Source organism: Anolis carolinensis, chromosome 6 (genome assembly GCF_035594765.1).
Source record: "Anolis carolinensis isolate JA03-04 chromosome 6, rAnoCar3.1.pri, whole genome shotgun sequence".
In the NCBI taxonomy this organism is placed as follows: domain Eukaryota; kingdom Metazoa; phylum Chordata; class Lepidosauria; order Squamata; family Dactyloidae; genus Anolis; species Anolis carolinensis.
The window spans coordinates 24,070,066-24,089,343 of record NC_085846.1 but is presented as its reverse complement, the minus strand read 5'-3'; the positions used below and the strand labels follow the sequence as shown (position 1 = coordinate 24,089,343).

The 19,278-nt window shown below is 39.6% G+C and overlaps 1 protein-coding gene across 1 annotated transcript in view; it reads right to left on the bottom strand.

Annotated features, from left to right (window-relative positions):
- Positions 1 to 510: 510 nt before the first annotated feature.
- The window catches only part of mpp3 (MAGUK p55 scaffold protein 3), a 76,082-nt gene continuing 57,314 nt past the window's right edge, over positions 511 to 19,278 (bottom strand). Inside the window, exons 15-19 of the mRNA XM_003222672.3 lie at positions 19,000 to 19,080; positions 10,424 to 10,517; positions 8,041 to 8,149; positions 5,149 to 5,271; positions 511 to 4,709 (exon numbers count right to left, since the gene is read on the bottom strand). Of these exons, the coding sequence (XP_003222720.2) occupies positions 4,530 to 4,709; positions 5,149 to 5,271; positions 8,041 to 8,149; positions 10,424 to 10,517; positions 19,000 to 19,080 (587 nt within the window). The 3' untranslated portion in view covers positions 511 to 4,529. The remainder of the gene's footprint in view (positions 4,710 to 5,148; positions 5,272 to 8,040; positions 8,150 to 10,423; positions 10,518 to 18,999; positions 19,081 to 19,278) is intronic.

Sequence of the window (19,278 nt, the reverse complement as noted above, 5' to 3'; positions counted from 1 at the left end):
GGATGTCTAGATGCAGCTTTCATTTTATTTGGAATACCTTCTTGGCATCTTAAGACTTCACCATCTCTTCACAACACAGCATGTTAATACTAAGGATGTGAAAATCTGTGGTTGGACTCCTATTAGTCACCTACCCAATGGTTAACTCTTGTTATGCATGCATTAGTTCAAGCAAGGACATTGTGCAAGACAGTCTCCAGTACTTTCTTTGTGCAACTGCCAGTCCATGCCCCTTTGATTATTCAATGGTCAGAGTGCACAAAGACTCTACCCTCATGGACTTGAGCATTCATAACCCTACCCTGGCCACTAAAAGACTGTGTTTGTGTCAGACCGTAAGGTAGGCTGTTTGACAAATGTAAAGGTAGACTGCATTCACAGGAAGAAAGGAGGTAAGCAGGTGCTTGGTGAAGCTTCAAGCTTGATCTATTAGACTATGTAACACAATTTTTGTTCCTGGGCGATAAATGTCATTTCCTAATTGAGTCTATCATAAAAACACAGGAAAGGTTTAATATATTACAAAAACTTTATTTTTATGGGACATCCTACAGCACATTTTACTGTAGTTTTTCTATGAATATCTCATCGAATCTCAACCAATTCAACATAGTTTGTGGCAGTCACAAAAATGAAGTTTCTGGAGCATAACAACTACTTTTGAAGTAGGTACCATACAATTAAAGAGGAAATAACATTTCCAAACTAGGAACATATTTTTTTTTCAAATTTTGTTACATAGTGTTATTCTTTGCATTTCTCCAACTTTTACCTCTTATCATTTCATGCTTTGTTTACATCCGGATGTGAGACTGTTTCCTTTCTGCATGAAAATCCATACACATTTTCTTCAACGCATGTGTTTATTTACACACTTTTTGCCCGTTTACTGAAGCATGTTTGAATGTATTTTTCAATGGTCCATATTTTGTTTAGCCATTTGCATTTTTAAAATATCTGCATGATTTCAGGCAATATAAAACATACCGCAAGCCTCTGAAACATGCTGTGCTCTGTCTCTCAATGAGTCTCAAAAGCCATTAAAATTATTTTCCATTCTGCCTAGAATGCCCCCTACCTTCCTCTATCCAGGTTGAGCAAAAATCAGCAGATACTGGTTACTTACTACAGATCTCCTCATAACATGAAAATGCTTTATGCTACTCATCCCAGAATTCCACAACCAGCCTGTCTATGAAAACCATATAGGCTGTGGTTGTGATTTCGAAGTTGTGGTCCATGAATATTCACTTTCCCAATTTCTGGACCTTGTCCTGAAAAACACGCCAAATACCTGAGCTCCTCCAATACATTTGTCAAACAACAAACATAGAAAGGAACAAGAAATACATTGACAACTCCACTTCTAAAATATAGGTTTGTGATAAAGACTTTGGCTGATACATCTACAGCACAAACCCTGGGAAGATCTGTCCTCAGGTTTTCATCAATGGGACTCAATTTTATAGAAAATTACAACACAAAGGCATTACATTGGAACATAAAATCGCTATAGATTTTCCAGAAGAAAAGAAAACACAAATAACACACACAGTGTGCTCAAACACGTCCCAATCCCAATACACAGCCTGCTACATACAAAAAACCAAAAACAAATACCTGTGCACACAAACCCCAAAGTCTGTGCCAAAAACCCACATGCTGCAAATTTAATTGTTTGGTTGTAAAGTTTCATATTGCATAAAGTATTTTATTTCTAAGATTCTTTGTTGGTCCTTTTTGATGTGAAATTAGAGAGCAAAGAGTGGGGATTGTGGAAAGGTTAAATATGAAATGTTAGAATTGTGGAAAGACTGTTACACCCTCCACCCACTCTTTAGAACAGCCAAGTGCAGCTTTCTTTGTTCAAGAAGACCAAGAAAGAAAGAAAAACTCCAATCTTTCCTTAATCACAAGTACTGTACTAGAAACTTGTTTTTACTTTTAAGGAAATGAGGGTGCAGCACAAATCAGGAATGAGAATTACATGATGCCCCATATACACTTTGACTTCAGGATGTACCAAATGTGTCTCCATTGGCTAGGACAGACTGGATTTGCCGTTCAAGAACATCTGGAGGACCACATGATTCCCACTCCTAATCTGAATCTAGTTTTTAGTCCACAATAGTGTTGATTCCACTGAATCAATGGTTACTTGGTTAATCCAGAATTCTCTAGGGCCCCTTCCACACAGCTATATAAAATCCACATTGAACTGGATTATATGGCAGTGTGGACTCTGATAATCCAGTTCAAAGCAGATATTGTGGATTAATCTGCCTTGATATTCTGGGTTATATGACTGTGTGGTGGGCCCTAGGTCCCACTGATTCAACAGGTTTACTGTAGTTGGTATTTACAACTAGATTTAGACCTACGTATTTCTAGATGCTGGACTCTGTGCCCAGTTCAATGTATTTCCCTGCACTCTTGTACATAAATTCATATAGAACAAAGCAAGAAGAAAAAGTTAAAAATAAGTGTCCACTTTTATGATTGTTTAGCCGTTTCATAGGTGTGCAAGACATCAGCATTGTGTTTCATAGGTGTGCAAGACATCTTCTGTCAACAGAATTTTTCTATTTTCTATAGTTATGATCCTGTGGGATAATATGACACAGTTACAGTTGAATTTCAAGCTTTCTTGTCAATTCCTTTTCACTATCTATTATGTCAAATATTTTACATATTAAACAAATAACAGTAGAAGAAATTGATCCCGAGTAGGTAGTTGGACTTGACATATTTTGAGCATTTCAAAGCTTTGCTTAAATCTAGCGCAAGCAAAACAGGCAGAACACAGAAGCCTCATGCACCTCCTTATTTACCTATTTGGTGTGGAGCTTGGAAAAAGAGGTAAGAGTGGTTGTTTTACGATATCTTCAGGACGTCTCAAACCAGTATGTCATGGATGCTTTAGGGCACCTGGCAGTTATAGACCCCTCAAGACAAATGTTTCAAAGCCCTGATCAGGAATTTGGTGCCATTTAAAAGAGGTGAGATTTTCAACATGTCAAGTATATGATTTACGAATGAGCCCAATATAAGTCTGTCTATGTCTTCAGACCTTTTGGAAAGGTTCTTTGCTCTCATCCACCAATCTCACAAGTACATCTAATGGAAACACAGGGGAGAGTCTTCTCAGTGATTGATCCATTACTTTGGAATTCCCTTCCAAAAGAGATTGGACTGACACCATCCTTACTATCCTGTCCTAGGCAGATTTCAGCTCCAGCCAGCCTTTGAGAGTTGGCTTCTCAGAGGGGAAGGATCTTAAGTATGCTGTGCTGCTTTTAGTTATTGTTTTCAATTGCTTTTTAAATTACCTTAAATATTATCGATTGTTAATCATATTTTAACTTTTGTATGATATATAGCACAATCCCCATATCTATGGGATCAGTACCATCTGACTAATTATGCCCATTCTAGGCATTTCCTAGGTCCTCCAGCATGACTCTGTTGTAATTGGCCTGATTAACTCCCATTTTGACAATAGCTGACATCTCACCCATGGCCTGTATTGTTCTGTTGAAATGTGGCACTGATACTTACAATGTTGTAAATGCTTTAGCTGTATCTGTTTTAGCACTTATAAGCAATGCTGAGTCCCGAATGGAAAAGGGCAGGATATAAATAAATATAATAATGATAATAACAAAGATCACGAGTGTGATAATAACATTAATTTAGCACATCATTTAGATAGGCCTTCTCTGACCTGGCACCCACCAGATACATGGTACTATACCCTCCATTACTCATGCTGGTGGAGGCTTTTAATTTTGCAGTCACACTGCCTTAAATCCAGAACTCTGGAGATAAATATCTTGGGAAATATTTTGAGGGGAACACTAATCCCAGAATGTGGGATTAAAGATACAGTAAAACAAAAAGAAATTTATTCAACCTCTAGGTCCAGAGAACATTGGCCCCAATACTACTCATCCTGACTAGAATATGGGTCATAAATCAATATATGAATGATAAGAGTCAATACATAGGCAGATCCATTTGATTCAATGGGTCTGTTCCAGGTGGAACTAACAATAACCATTGTCAATGCTTTCCCATATTTTGTAACTCTCTCATACTTTTCCCAGCACTTCTTTTGTCTCCTATCTTATCAGAAAAAATATACATTATAGAGAAAAAGTCAGAATAACTGCACAGCCTTTCCCAAACGAATGCACTGGGAACCTTCTGCTTGGAAGAAACCTTGGTCTGGCCTAAATTGCACATTCAAAACCATGCGAAAGGTATTCATTCAGGTATTTGGAATCTGAAATAAGATTACTGTCCGATGATGCACATGCCTCTGCATTGTATTCTGTTAGGACTTTGCATTCCACTGCAGTGTCTGTCCGTTCCTCTCAAGCAAAAAGGTTTCATCAGCATATATACCTTGATGAAGAAGGCTCCTCTTTGCTCTTTATCTGAGGAAACTAGCCAGGCTAGTGTGAATTTTTCCCTTTTGGTCATCCATCCATTCTATTTACAACATATTTTTGGCACAGCATAGAGAACTATGACCTAACCCAAGAGACAGGTACCCAAAAGGATTCTGTAGTTAGTTTCTCCAATATAGATTTCAACTGGGTGCAAGCACTATGGAGATCCTCCTTCACCAAGATAGTGTCAATCAGGTGCCCGTACTCTTCTTCAATGAAGGCAGCGGAATTCACCATTTCTTGCTGCTCTTCATCCTACAAATTAAGACAAAAAAGAGCCAGTGTGTATATGTCAAAATTGTAAACTATAGTCCCAGGAAACCGACCGGTGATCTTAAGTCAGTCCCTCTTACCTTGTAAAGCCATTGTAAGGAAAAATAGGAAAGAAGAACATGTATGCTATATTGAACTCACTGGACAAAAACAAGATACATTAGCTCAACTAATACATTTGGAGTTGCTCAAAAGCCCAGTAGAATTACCCAAGAGAGAGAAAAATCCTAAGACTGAAGATTTAAAATTATTTTTGATAAATCTGCAGATTATACAAAACATTGGTCACATAGCTTTTCAGTTTTCCAGCCATTGCAGAGATCCCCTGTGTTTATCTTAGCCCCAGCAAAGACTGAGGGTGATGGGAGCTACAGTCCTGACAACATCTGGTTCATCACATCCTGGCTTTCCAAATACTTACCAGTGGCACAAATATGTCATCCGGTGATAGAGATGTCGGCACATTTTTCTTCTTCTCTGAGACAAGAGGCTTCACAAACACAACATAGGGCTTGAACTCCGGCGTCCTCAAGTGCTTCACGGCCTGCACAAAATGAGATAAGTGTTCAGCAAGACAAGATGGAGCACAGTGAGGGGAAAACAATCAAAATGAAGTCTGGTGTCCTTTCTCCTGTTTTTGAGATTCCCCTGATTTGGAAAGTTGAGGAGGGGATGGCTCTGTGAGTAAAATAGGGTGAAAGGCATTGTGCAAATCCCTTTGTTTTTGAGGGGAAAGGCAATGCAAATCAGTGGGAATTTCCTTTCCTTTCCACTTTTCTTTTAGAGATGTCAAACAATGATAAGCTCTACCTGTTTTAGCAGAACTATAGCTATTACTGCCATAGAATGCCTGCTAGGCAGAGTTCATGGCTCTATGGATTTCAACAAACATTTTTTGAACAAACATATGTAAGAACTATGAAGACTTAGAAGGCAAAAATGATTAGTTTAGCACAATAGGTAAAGGTAAGGTTTTCCCCTGACGTTAAGTCCAGTCATGACCGACTCTGGGGGTTGGTGCTCATCTCCATTTCTAAGCGGAAGAGCCGGCGTTGTCCGTAGATACCTCCAAGGTTGGCAGGAGCTGGGGCTAATAGCGGGTGCTCATTCCGCTCCCAGAATTTGAACCTGGGACCTTTTGGTCCGCAAGTTCAGCAGCTCAGCGCTTTAACACACTGTGCCACCAGGGCACAATAGCCCATCGGAAGTGCAGGGTGAGCTGGCTAAAGGAAAATAACACATGTATGTGTTCGCCTTGTTTGGAAGAGAAGTAAATCAAGGTGGGAAGTGAATATGTTTTTTTGCTGACTAGGTGGTGGCCTCCATGTCAGCGGGGAAGAAAATCTGCTTTGGTTTTCAATCCCAACTTCAAAGGTGCTCTTCAAAGTGTAGACTATATGTGTGATTTTAAGTAGTCTGCTGACCTATAGCACCCCCATGCATTTCATAGTGTTTTATTAGGCAAGGAGTATTCAGACGTGGTTTTGCTCATTAATATCTCCAAAAAAATAACCTAAAACACCTGGCATTTGTTAGTGGTCTCTCATCTAAGTACTGATCAGGGATGACCCTGCTTTGCTTCCAAAATCAGAAAGCAGAAAAAGTAACAAGGATAATCTTTCTGTACATAAGCATGGGGTTTGAGCCATCCTTCATCATGTTTACAACAGACCAATTGAGATCAATAGCATGTTAGTCAGAAATAATGTGAACCCTTCTGGTTTCAACTAGATCCTTTATGCTATCACCAAGGGTGGATCTAAGGATGAGACCGCTACTAAAGAATCAGTGTTTAGAAAAGCCACTTTTTGGGTTACAATGCCCAGAATCTGTCAGGGTCTTTCTGGCTTTGAAGTGCAAAAGATACCTTGTGGTTCTCCAGATGTTTGGGGATTGTAATTGCCATCACCCCTACAGACATTTTAGTCAGTGGCAAGGGATAGTGACAGTCCTTCAACAGCTGGATTTCTACAGCAGAACATAACTAAACAAATAAAAAATCTTCTGAATGACGTGATGTGGAAACATGTATGTTTGAGGCTAAAATAGCATTCACCTTCTTTGCATCGCACTGCTAGCTCATGTTCAATTTCTGATTGACAATAACTCCAAGGTCCTTTTTGCATTTAGTACTGTTGAGCCCCATATTGGTTTTGGTTTCCTAAATGTAGAATTTTGCATTTGCCTCTTGGATTTAGATGGATTGCACTCTACAGTCAATCAGTTCAGTAGACTTACGAGGGTTGAATGAAAAGTAATGCCTCCACCTTCGTTACTTGGGTTTGGATGGGAATATTTTAATAAATCAAACACAGAAATAATCTTTAGAATGTGCTCTTTAACTACCACTATTCACTTTTCCACATTATCACCAGACAATTGGATACATTTCTGCCAACGATGAACAAGTTTTCTGAAGCCGTCACAGAAGAAGTCGACACTCTATTTCTGCAACCAATGTCTCATAGTACTCATCGTGCACAGATCTTCTGATAGCCAAGCAAAGCAATAATGTGACCCACATGTTCTTGTGAAATGCTGATTATGCTTGAAATTTCTCTCTAAGTGATACGACGATCATCTGAATCAATCTGTCAACGTTTTGCTTGTGAAACTTGGTAGTGGCTGTCACAGGATGTCCAACTCTTTGTTTGTCACGCAAGTCAGATGTTCCCACCTCAACATCTTTAAACTTACTCGTCCAACGACGCACAGTACTCACATCAACACAATCACCATAAACAGCTTGCATTCTCTGATGAATCTCCTTTGGGGTGACACCTTCTGTTGTCAAGAATTCAGTAACTGCACGTTGCTTAAGTCGCATTGACCAACCGTCTGCGCAGGGTTCCATACTTCACACTTTAACAACACAAGCATTCAGTGCTAAGGCTTTCCACCAAATGGAACTGTAGAGGAGAGTCTACTGAACAAGCCAGTACCTGCCGCATACCAGTACTGCCATCTGTTGAGGAGTTACGAAGGTGGAGGCATTTCTTTTCATTCAACCCTAGTACATATTCTGGTTTGGGATTCTAATATGAATGAAAGGCAGATTTAACCTTTTGTCCCAGCTGCTTTTCTGCTCCGGATTAACAGAGTGTGAGAAAGCTAAGCCACAATGGGACTAGAATTTCCATTGTAGCAAAAGCACCCATGCATTTCAAAGGGACTTTTCCCTGTTCAAATTGAATGTACGTAGATTAATTAAATGGTGAGTTAATTTTCAAATACAAAAACCTGTTCATACTGAAACTGAAGGACTCCTGAAAAGGAAATCTGAAAGAGAAAACAACTGACTTTAAAAACATACCTCAGGCACAACATCCACAAGGCAAATTTTGTTTTTGAACATGACGGTCTGTATTGCCTCAAGGCTTGTCCCGTAGAGATTTTCCTTATATTCCCCATGTTCTACAAACCTGAAAAGATGGAAGGATTTAAGCACAAGGAAAGAGAAAATACTCATTTCAAAATAAACAATGGTGAAAGAGTGCCAAATACTTAAATGTGCTAAATATGCCTATTTTAATAAAAGTTTCATAAAGAAAACAGGATTTAAAGAAATCAGTTGCTAAATCTATAACCTCCATTCTCCCAGAAAATAATACAGTAGAGTCTCACTTATCCAACACTCGCTTATCCAACGTTCTGGATTATCCAACGCATTTTTGGAGTCAATGTTTTCAATATATCGTGATATTTTGGTGCTAAATTCATAAATACAGTAATTACTACATAGCATTACTGCGTATTGAACTACTTTTCTGCCAAATTTGTCTAACATGATGTTTTGGTGCTTCATTTGTAAAATCATAACCTAATTTGATGTTTAATAGGCTTTTCCTTAATGCCTCCTTATTATCCAACGTATTCGCTTATCCAACATTCTGCCGGCCCATTTATGTTGGATAAGTGAGACTCTACTGTATATAGACAGTGATAATGTCAAGAAATTCAATTATTGTAAGTTGAACAAGTTAGAAACATAGGCCAGAATCCTACTGAGAACTTAATGTTCTCATAATTAGACATACATCTGCAGGAATTGGATACGGGCAGTTCTGTAACATCTCTATCTCGGAAGAGGCTGCTGTTACGTTACCAGCAAAGTAACATATGCAAATTAGGACAGATGAAGATTCGGATTAACGCACGTAACGACCATTGTGCATTAGGATCTCAGCTAAAGAGTGCCAATGTGCATTAGAAAGCCTGATGTGAATTGGGACATTCCTGCCAGGATTTTGTTATGCGTCTTCACAATTCACCTAAGATGTTCTTGGTGTTATTTAACTCAGAATTTTTTCACTTTCATGGGAATCCTGTGCTACAATCCCAGTGAAAGTGGAAGGCTGACTACATATGTAAAGGTACATAATGTAGACCATGATAGAGCATTCCAACCATAGTAAAGGTAAAGGTTTTCCCCTGACATTAATTCTAGTTGTGTCCAACTCTGGGGGTTGGTGCTCATCTCCATTTCTAAGCCAAAGAGCCAACATTGTCCATAGATACCTCCAAAGTCATGTGGCCAGCATGACTGCATGGAGCGCCGTTACCTTCCCACCGGAGCGGTACCAATTGATCTACTCACACTTGCATGTTTTTGAACTAATAGCTTGGCAGAAGCTGGAGCTAACAGCAGGAGCTCAATCAACTCCCCAGATTTCAACTGCCGACCTTTCAGTCAGCAAGTTTAGCAGCTCAGCAGTTTAATCCGCTGCGTCACTGGGGGCTCCACCAACCATAGTTAAAGCAGATTCATACACCTTCTCCTATTTCAATTTCATTATGAGAATAAATGTTACAGAATAAGTTATCACAAAGGCACATTGGAAAGTATCTTATATTGATTTGGAACAGGAGTCTATATGGAACAACTGATTGACAGCAGTTGTTCAGGATTTTAGCTTAATTTTTTCCAGTGGCATTCCTTGTGGTCTCCCATCAAAGTCGCAATCCAATCTGACTCTGCTGAGCTTCTAAAATCAAATGAGATTGGTTGGGTCCAAGATGATATGGCACACAAGGTTGTTTCTTATGACTACAATGGAAACTGTTGTGTGGCTCACATAATTTCCTTGATTATTCTGCTACATTATATTCAAGATTACAGTGCAATTTAAGCTATTTGGTAATTTTCTTTAAATTGCCAGAATGATACTAATCAAGAAATGGAGGGAAAGCAAGTGCCTTCCACTCTTCTAGCCAACTTGCTAAAGAAGCATCCATTAAACAGCAGTATTGGTGTTGCCAATTCATAGTGAGACTAAGGCTGGATCTACACTGCCCTATATCCCCAGATCCGATCCCAGATTACCTGCTTTGAACCAGATTATATGAATCTCCACTGCCCTATAAATCTGGGATAAGAAGATAATCTAGAATCAAATCCTGAAATATAGGGCAGTGAAGAGGCATAAGATCCTAGGGTGACCCTATTATGTGTTTTTTCCCAGGATTTTCTGGGGATGAGAGTGTACAGTTCAGCTGAGGTCACCCAGTGGGTTGTCATGATTAAGTGGGGAATCGAACCGAAGTCTCCAGATTCATAGTCTTACACTTAAATCACTACACCAGATATTACTGGCAGCAAACAATGCCCAAACTATAGAACAGGTCCCAGAGTATTTACCAGCAGAACTAAACTTTCAGTTTCTCCCCAGTACTATTGTTTTATCACCAATGCCTACTTGTTATGCTGCACATCAGTTTCAAACGATTGTTTTGACACAAAGTTGTACTCCACACCCTCCTTTTCATGACTCTTCTTGGTTCTCGTGGTATCTGTAAAAGAGAAGAAATCACAATTAGATAACATCAGTGTTATCAAATGGGGTGAAATCACCTGTTTTGCAAAGGAACGTTTGCTCTAAATTGTACTGAAAGAAGTAGTTAGTGCTGGCAATAGTATGGCTAAGAGAAAGGAGTAAGCCAGAACTTTGGCTTCACTGGCTTTACCTCTAGTTGTAAGAAGCAGGGAAGATTACTGCAATTTCACAGAAGTTGAGCAAAGCAGTGCTCCACAAAGTTCCCCATGCTTTTAATGTGTTATTTCCTGTGATCAGTATTCTAGAGAAGAATATATTTATAGAACTAACCCTACCATTGAACAAAAGAAGGTGAATACTCCAGAGAGCAGATGTTGAATGGCGTGGCAGATCCATGGCTGTTTTGTTCTACTCTAGCACAGAAATGTATTACTCATAACCTGCTGTGTACCTCTTAAATCACCCTACGGCCCCAGGTAATGTTGCAGATGTTGACCCACCATAAGAAGATACAACTCCTATTCAAATCAGTTTCAAAGGGTATAAGACAGTGGTTCTCAACCCTCCTAATGCCGCAACCCCTTAATACAGTTTACTACTTCATAACTGTAATTTTGCTACTGTTATGAATTGTAATGTAAATATCTGATATGCAAGATGTATTTTCATTCACTGGACCAAATTTGGCACAAATACCTGATACACCCAAATTTGAATACCGGTGGGGTTGGGGAGGGTGATTTTGTAGTTGCTACAATCGAGGAGCATTCTGAACTCCCACCAATGATGGAATTGAACCAAACTTGGCACATGGAACTCCCATGACCAATAAAAAATACTGGAAGGGTTTGGTAGGCATTGGCTTGAGTTTTGGAGTTGTAGTTCACCTACATCCAGAGACCACTGTGGACTCAATGATGGATCTGGACAAAACTTGGCACACAGACACAACATGGCCAACTACGAATGCTGGTGGGATTTGGGGAGAATTGACCCACGATTCTGAGAGTTGTAATTCACCCACATCCTTATGGATTTTCTAATGGGAGCATTAATAAAAAACAAAAGGAACAACTGCCTTTTTTCCTAATAAATAGCGTTGCAAATTATCTAAGCTGCTTCTGCTGCTGCTGCTGCTCCTCTTAATGTTATTGGGCCACTCTCAGCAGGAAGAGGGCTTTTGGCGGGAGGATTCACCGTCTGCTTCCAAAAAGGAAGAGAAAGACAGGCGGAGAGATCTTCAGCTTTCTCTGCCAAAGGGGTTCCTAAGACCACCAGAAATATGTGTTTTCTGATGGTCTTTGGCTACCCTTCTGACACTCCCCTCACAACCCCGACCCCCAGGTTGAGAAACACTGGTATAAGAGATAGGAGTTGCTGCTGCTTCAAACCTCAGACAGAAAATTTCTTGGGCCACCCAAGTAACAACAATGCAGGAAATGTATTTCTCATAGCATACCACCATCTGAGTGTGCATGTGGAAGCCTTTCAATCAAAGTAAAAACAATCGACTGAAAATCACCAGTAACAATGATAGCAAAATTCAGGGAAAATCAATTTTGTCTCTGCACCTAAGTGTTGGTTTTTTAAAAACCTTCTTGAGGTTTTTTTTTTAACTTGTCAAGAGAAAGGAGGGAAGAACGAATTAGGTTGCTTCAAAAGCCGATTATAGTTATATTTAGTTTCAAAAGGGTGAACGTCACAAGAATAAGAAAAGTTAAAGGAAAGTTGAAAGGAATATTCAAAGGGTCATAACCCAGGAGCTGGGAGATTACTGAGAGGCTGTATAATAGAGAATTCGATCACAATGACTGGATTGATATAAACGTCTTAGTCAAAGTATAAAACAAACATTCATGATTTGGACAGGATGGATTAACTTTTTTTCCCTCCAAGGCACAAAAAGAACAATTAATTAAACAAAAGAAGTAGTTAGAAAATGACATTTGAAATAAGTGGATCTTGCAGTAAGATGAAAGCATATGCTGGACTTATGATAATTGTATTGTAGCAATGTAATCATAATAATATAAAGTAAGAAGGCTAATAATAATAATGTAATAATTAATAGCCTGAAATATTTGAAAAGAGTTTAAAGCTGATTACAATCATTACATGGTTGATGAAAACCATAAAAGGCAATAAGGGTGAGAGAAACCTATTTTCCTTTGGTAAAACAAAGGAATGTGAGTCAGAATCCTGTATGCTTATGCTTAATCGCCATATTTCTGGTACTATGCATGGAATCCAAGTTTGATTCTCGCCCAGTCCACACTTGCTGGGCAGCAGTCATTGCACTTAACAAGAATATGTTCCCATCTTAACTCAGGGAGCAGTTAATTGCCTTTTCAATATACTTCTATGAATTACCTCCAGTGCAACAGGCTGAAAGAAAGTTCTTGTTGCAATTAATCCTCAGTCAGCTGCTTCCTGATAAATGATAGCTGGGGAACTTTCACTATTCCTACATAGGTCCTGAATATGCATAAATCAGAAGTACATGACCCTAGGTTATGCATTCATAGCTCCCATAGAGGATGCTGATCAGAATATAAATGTGAAAGAAGAAATAGTGTGTTAAACCGCTGAGCTCCTAAACTTGCTGACTGAAAGGTCGGCGGTTCAAATTCAGGGAGTGAGGTGAGCTCCCACTATTAACCCCAGCTTCTGCCAACCTAGCAGTACAAAAACATGCAAATGTGAGTAGATCAATAGGTACCATTCCAGCTTGATGGTAATGGTGCTCCATTCAGTCATGCCGGCCACATGACCTCAGAGACATCTACGGACAACGCCGGCTCTTTGGCTTAGAACTGGAGATGAGCACCAACCCTCAGAGTCGGACACGACTAGACTTAATGACCTTTACCTTTACCGAAGCTCCAGAGATGCTTAATAGAAATGTCTAATAGTCCAAGTACGGAGAAGAATTTAAAAAGTCATTCTCCAGTTATTGTACTCCAATTTGGGGTAACTCACTGAAGCTTGGAAAAAATATCATAATAAATAAATCCTACGTTGTTTCACATCTCATAAAGCTGAAACCATTTCCACCAATTCACTTGTTCCCCTCCTCCTGTAGTTTCCTGTGCTGTCTCCCATCTTGTTTGCAATACTCTCCCAGTCTCCATCACAGTTTTCCACAGGACTATGGAAGGATGGATGAGGCAGAAACAAAAGTGAAAAGCCAGGGTTTGAGTTTAGGGGCTGTATCCAAATAAAATTTCTCTGTTGCAGGTTTTTTTTTCTTTTAGAAAAAAGGCTTATATTAGTTTTCCCCCACTTTCATGGAATTCCCATGAACCCCTTGTGAATGCAGAGAATTGACTGTGTTTGTGTGTTAATTTAGCAGGAGTGGGTATGGGGGGTAAACTCCCCAAGTTTGACTGAGCGGGCAGTGCAGCTCTGTACTGCTCCACAGGTTTAAATATGGTGGGTGAGTGGAAATCACATTTAAGATTCTACCCGCTGTCTGACTTGAAAGTTCTGTTGTTTTTACTCAACCTTTGTTATCTTAATTAACTTGCAAATGAGGTAGGAAGAGGAGTTCAGCTGAGTATCAACTGCATTGCCTCCATCTAGCAAGCTCAGCTGAACCTCTGGGGCTGCTCCTTTAATTGACAAGAACATTGCTTAGAAAACCGCAATGAAGGTGAAAAGTACCAGAAGGAGACAGGCAAAGTGAAGAAATAAATGTCCAAAGCAGAAGGGAGGGGAAGAGATCAGCCTGAAAAATTGGCTTTCTCTTGCCCAAAGGGAGGGAGTTGGCAGGTTAGTGACACTTCCATTGGAATTCAGCCCAGAGGACACAGAGTTATGGAGAGACATACCTTCTCCTCTGCCATAGTCCCAAAGTCATTGAAAACCCTCAATCGATTTGTCTGTGAGAGCTGTCCTGGGCTTTTTAATACCTTTTCTCAGCCGTTCACCAAATTAACATTTTATTTACAGAAACTATTCTTTGGGTGGCTGGGAGTGTTTCCATGAATCACACTCTCTACACACTAGAATGAGGGTTTCTACTTAGCACCTCTTCACTCAGTAATGTGAATATCACTTGTTGTCCTTCCCCTATGGCCCCATCTATACTGGCATATAATACAGTTCAGTGCAATTAAACTGCATTATATGAGTCTACACCAGGACTTCAACTTCTACAATTCCTAACAGCCTACTGAAATCCAAAACACCTGAAGGGCCAAAGTTTTCCCATGCCCAGTCTATACTGACCATATAGTGTAGTTTCATATTGCATTTTATGGCAGTGCAAATAGGACCTATGACATCAAATATGGGTATTCTTTAGATATTCTTGTGGGTTGTTGCAGGACTTTATTCATCTCATGTCTCCACCAGACACCACCACATTGTATTAACTGGTGCCACCATAGATGGCATGTCTGAATGCAAGCTTTCCAATATGTAATGTTGTTGGAGGAAAACACACTGAATACCAAAAAAGATTTATTAAACAGAATAGGAACATAACATCACAGATTACTTTTTTAACACATATCATTCCAGACTGACACATATCTCTATTCACTCATACTCAAACTAACGCCAACCCTGTTTCTAACTCTTCTCTATCTTTGAACCGATTTAACTCTCCTAACCACTCAGGTACATCTACACTATAGAAGTAATGCAGTTTGACACCACTTTGAACTGTCAATGCTTCAGAATCACAGGATTTGTTGTTTAGTAACACAACAGCGCTCGTTGGCAGACAACTACAACTCCCATGATTCCAAAGCATTGACACATGGCAATTAAAGTGGTGCCAAACTTCATTAATTCTATGCACCCTGAGACTCATGAACCCCATTAACTAACTCATAATTTTAACAGTCTAATTCCCCACCAATTGTCACACAGCAGCCTCAGACATTCTACCAGTCATTACTCGTTCCCAATAGTTAGCTTTTCTAGGATGGAGAATTTCATTCCATGATGCAGATTTTTGATGCAAATCATGCAATCTATATACACATGCATGCACACATACACAGAGGGAGCATTTTGTCCTTCCTCCACATACATACTCATTTGTAAAGCCTAAATTCTACCCTGTGAAAATCTTGCCTCTTCTCACTAAGTGCGATTTCCCCTGTGGCCTTTACAACTGCCAGAAAACATATTCAACATCTGGCTCAATGCTGTTAATATTTATATAATCTCTTCATCAGTTCCCCAAAATGATTTCCTACCTCTACAGAGAGACTCTCCATATTTTACAGGCATTTCAGTAATTCAACATTCACTGTTTCTTCCAGCTTTTTTGCTCTTGTTTAATTTAAAACTGCATAATTGAGTATAATTGCATTGCTACTTCTCTCATCCCATACCATCCCATCGCAAGCTTGGGAGCTTTATTTTTCAGATTATACAATCTAAAAAATCCTCAGCAGAGAACATGGAAATAGTTTTGAGGTGTGATAAAGCTCAGCAGGGGCAAGAAAATGGTTATTAATTTTGCCTTACTTGCCAGCTAAAGGGCAAATTACTTATCCTACCCATTATCACTGTTACAGGTACAGTATGTCCTTAGAAGTGCCCTTTGTGTGTTCAGAATACCTTGGTGTGTTTCAACATAGTATATACACAAAAATTGTGTGTCCCATGTTAACACTTATGGCATGATTTCAAAGACTCAATACCTAGTATTCTTAGACTATTGCTGAATCCCAGATTTTATTCCATACTATGTCAGCAATGATCTGCACTTAGGAGCAAAGCTAGAAGTTCTAACCGTGGCACATTATAGGATTACAAGCAATCCTTGAGTATCAAACATCTGACTTACAAATGACTCATAGTTAAGAACGGGGGTGAAACAACAGGAAGTGAACAATTGGGGGGGGGGTGTTGAACCCCTAACCCCCCCCCCCTTGGCTACAGCCCTGAGTGTGACCCACTCAAGGGTCACAAAATCAAAAATCACCACTCACCCCTTAGTACAATAGTCCAGAAACCTGTCATCTATATCATAATTGGCCATTACATTTCAGGTAATGTGGATAAATCCTACAATATCCTTATTGATATAGGATTACACTATGTAACAAAAATTTGAGGGAGAAATCTGTTCCTGGTTTGAAAGTGTTATTTCCTGTTTAACTCTTCAGTACTTGCTTTGAAAATAGTTGTTATACTCCAGAAATTTCATTTTTGTGGCTGCCACAAACTATGTTAAATTGATTGAGACTCTATTAGATATTTATTGAAAAACTATAGCAAAATCTGCTGCAGGATGTCTCATAAAAACAATTTAATAAATTTTTCCCATGTTTTTATGACAGAACCAATTAGGAAATGACATTTACAATCTGGGAACAAAAATTGTGTTAGATAGTGTTATCACACTTTGAGTCCAATGACTGTTTCTCAGCCTGATTTACACTTATCACAACCCTATGAAGTAAGAAGGAAGAGGAGAGCTATGGAATTTCAGTAGAAAGAAGCAGCCTAAAAGAAATTCACTAATCAATAGGTCATAAAAATTCCTCACTTTCAACTATTATGAATCTAGTGAGATGAGGAAAACCCACAGTGACAGCTGTTGAGTTGCTGAAATGTAATTTCCATATCAGCTCTGTTTTTGAAAAAAGCCTTGGGGATTGGATAAACATTGATGAGTATGCCAAAAGCTGCAGCAAACAGGGCATGCACAATCCCATGGGCCAGGCAGCTCCTTCCCCTTTCATGCGGAGACACACACACTCGGCATGAACAGTTCCCTCGGCTCAGGTGTGTTCGAAACCTTTCAAAGCAGAAGAGGCAGTGTTGGCATTTGTGATCCCAAAGGAGACAGAGCCCATCTGCACTGTTCCTGAATTGTCAGGAATGGGCAGCTTGGAGTGGGCAGGGAAAGACACTTGTGCACCTACAGCAATTATTTTAGATGATGATTTTCTCATAAACCCACAGGTGAAGAGTTTGTTAGCTTGTCCATCATCTCAACACAATGACGTTTTGCAGAAGTTTTATGGTCCCAACTCACAAGCTGTTCTCAAACCCAGCCTTGATGAAAATTCAAGACATTTTTCTACGAAAACGACAAGGTCAAGATTGTGCTTTCTGAACTATTCCACATACAGAAGCTAATAAAACTGCCACTAGAACCCCAATTTGACACTACTGAGAGAATAGTGTCCTCCTTTATACCTGAGGGCAGCAGGCAAGGTCAGAGGATGCAGGACAAGACTGTGGCCCCATCTAAACTGACAATTTGATGCAATTTGAAACTAGCTTTAAATTGTGATAGTCAGACAACAACCTCACGCATCAGTGCTCTGTTGTTTGTGTAATCACCATCTGAGCCTCAAACTGGTTCTTGGATTTCCTAGGTAATCATCTGCACAGTTAAACTACTTTCTTTAATACTGGGTTGAAACTGCATTAAATGGACAGTGTAGATGGCCCCTTTATCTCACAAACACCGCTGTCCTACAAGGACAAATGTATAATCAGAAGACTCAGAAGGGGACAATTGCAGGACTGGGACTATCACAGTTGCTCCCTAGCATAGCCCTAATGATAGAACTGGCCCTGAAGAGCATGCTGGAGAGATGTAAAGAGCAATTAAACACAAAAGTTTGTATATTTGTTGGGTAAGGTAAAGGTAAAGGTTTTCCCCTGACATTAAGCCTAGTCGTGTCTGACTCTGAGGGTTGGTGCTCATTTCAATTTCTAAGCCAAAGAGCTGGTGCTGTCCGTACACACCTCCAAGGTCGTGTGGCTGGCATGACTGCATGGAGTGCCATTACCTTCCCTCCAGAGCGGTACCTATTGAGCTATTCACATTTGCATGTTTTCAAACTGCTAGGTTGGCAGAAGCTGGAGCTAACAGTGGGAGCTCACCACACTCCCCGAATTTGAACCTCTGACCTTTCGGTCAGCAAGTTCAGCAGCTCAGGGGTTTAACCTGCTGTGCCACTCTAATTAGAAATTATTATACATGTTGAGTGTCTGAAATTCTTGGGACAGAAGTATTTTGAATTTCAGGCCCCCCCCTCCCCCGCAAAAAAAATTGGCATATATGTACATTTGAGATGTCTTAGAGATGAGACCAAAGTCTAAACATGTAATTCATTCATGTTTCATAATCATATACATTTACACGCAAAGCCTGAATTTAATTTTGCGCCTGAGATGAAGTTTGTGTATCAAAAAGCAAAGTGTACATATCAAAAAGCAAAGGTGTCACTATTTTAGTCACCTATGAATGACAATTACTGATTTGAAAGTATTTTGTTTTTTTCAGAATTCCAGATAAGAGGTGTTCAACTTCTACTGAAAATTGCTGTGCTATTGGAATTCTTTTTAATTATACTTCCTTTTTAAAAATCTGTTTTATAATTGTATGCTGTAAGTCAGCCAAAGAACAATGTCACTGTGACTTTATATAAATATAGTTGAATGAACAAATCAATGACGTGCCAAAGGGAAGTGAGGACTGAGTGGGAAGGAACGTGCCTTACTAAAAAGGGACTTACGTGGCACAGCGACCCCGTACTCCTGCGGGTTCTCAGCTACCACCTTCTGCTTGAGTTCATTTAACCGGGACCCCAAAGAACCTGAGAGGTCAGAGGAAGAAGGTGTGTCAGTGGACAGAGAACATAAGGCATACGGGCGCCCTGCAGAGGAAGAAACCTAAAAAAAAATGGGAAGAAAAAAATACAAGACAGAAATAGGTCTGCACCCACAGAGCAAACTAGGAAAGATGCTGTGCTTGCAATTTGCAATTGCCTCCATGGTTTTAAATATCAAAATTG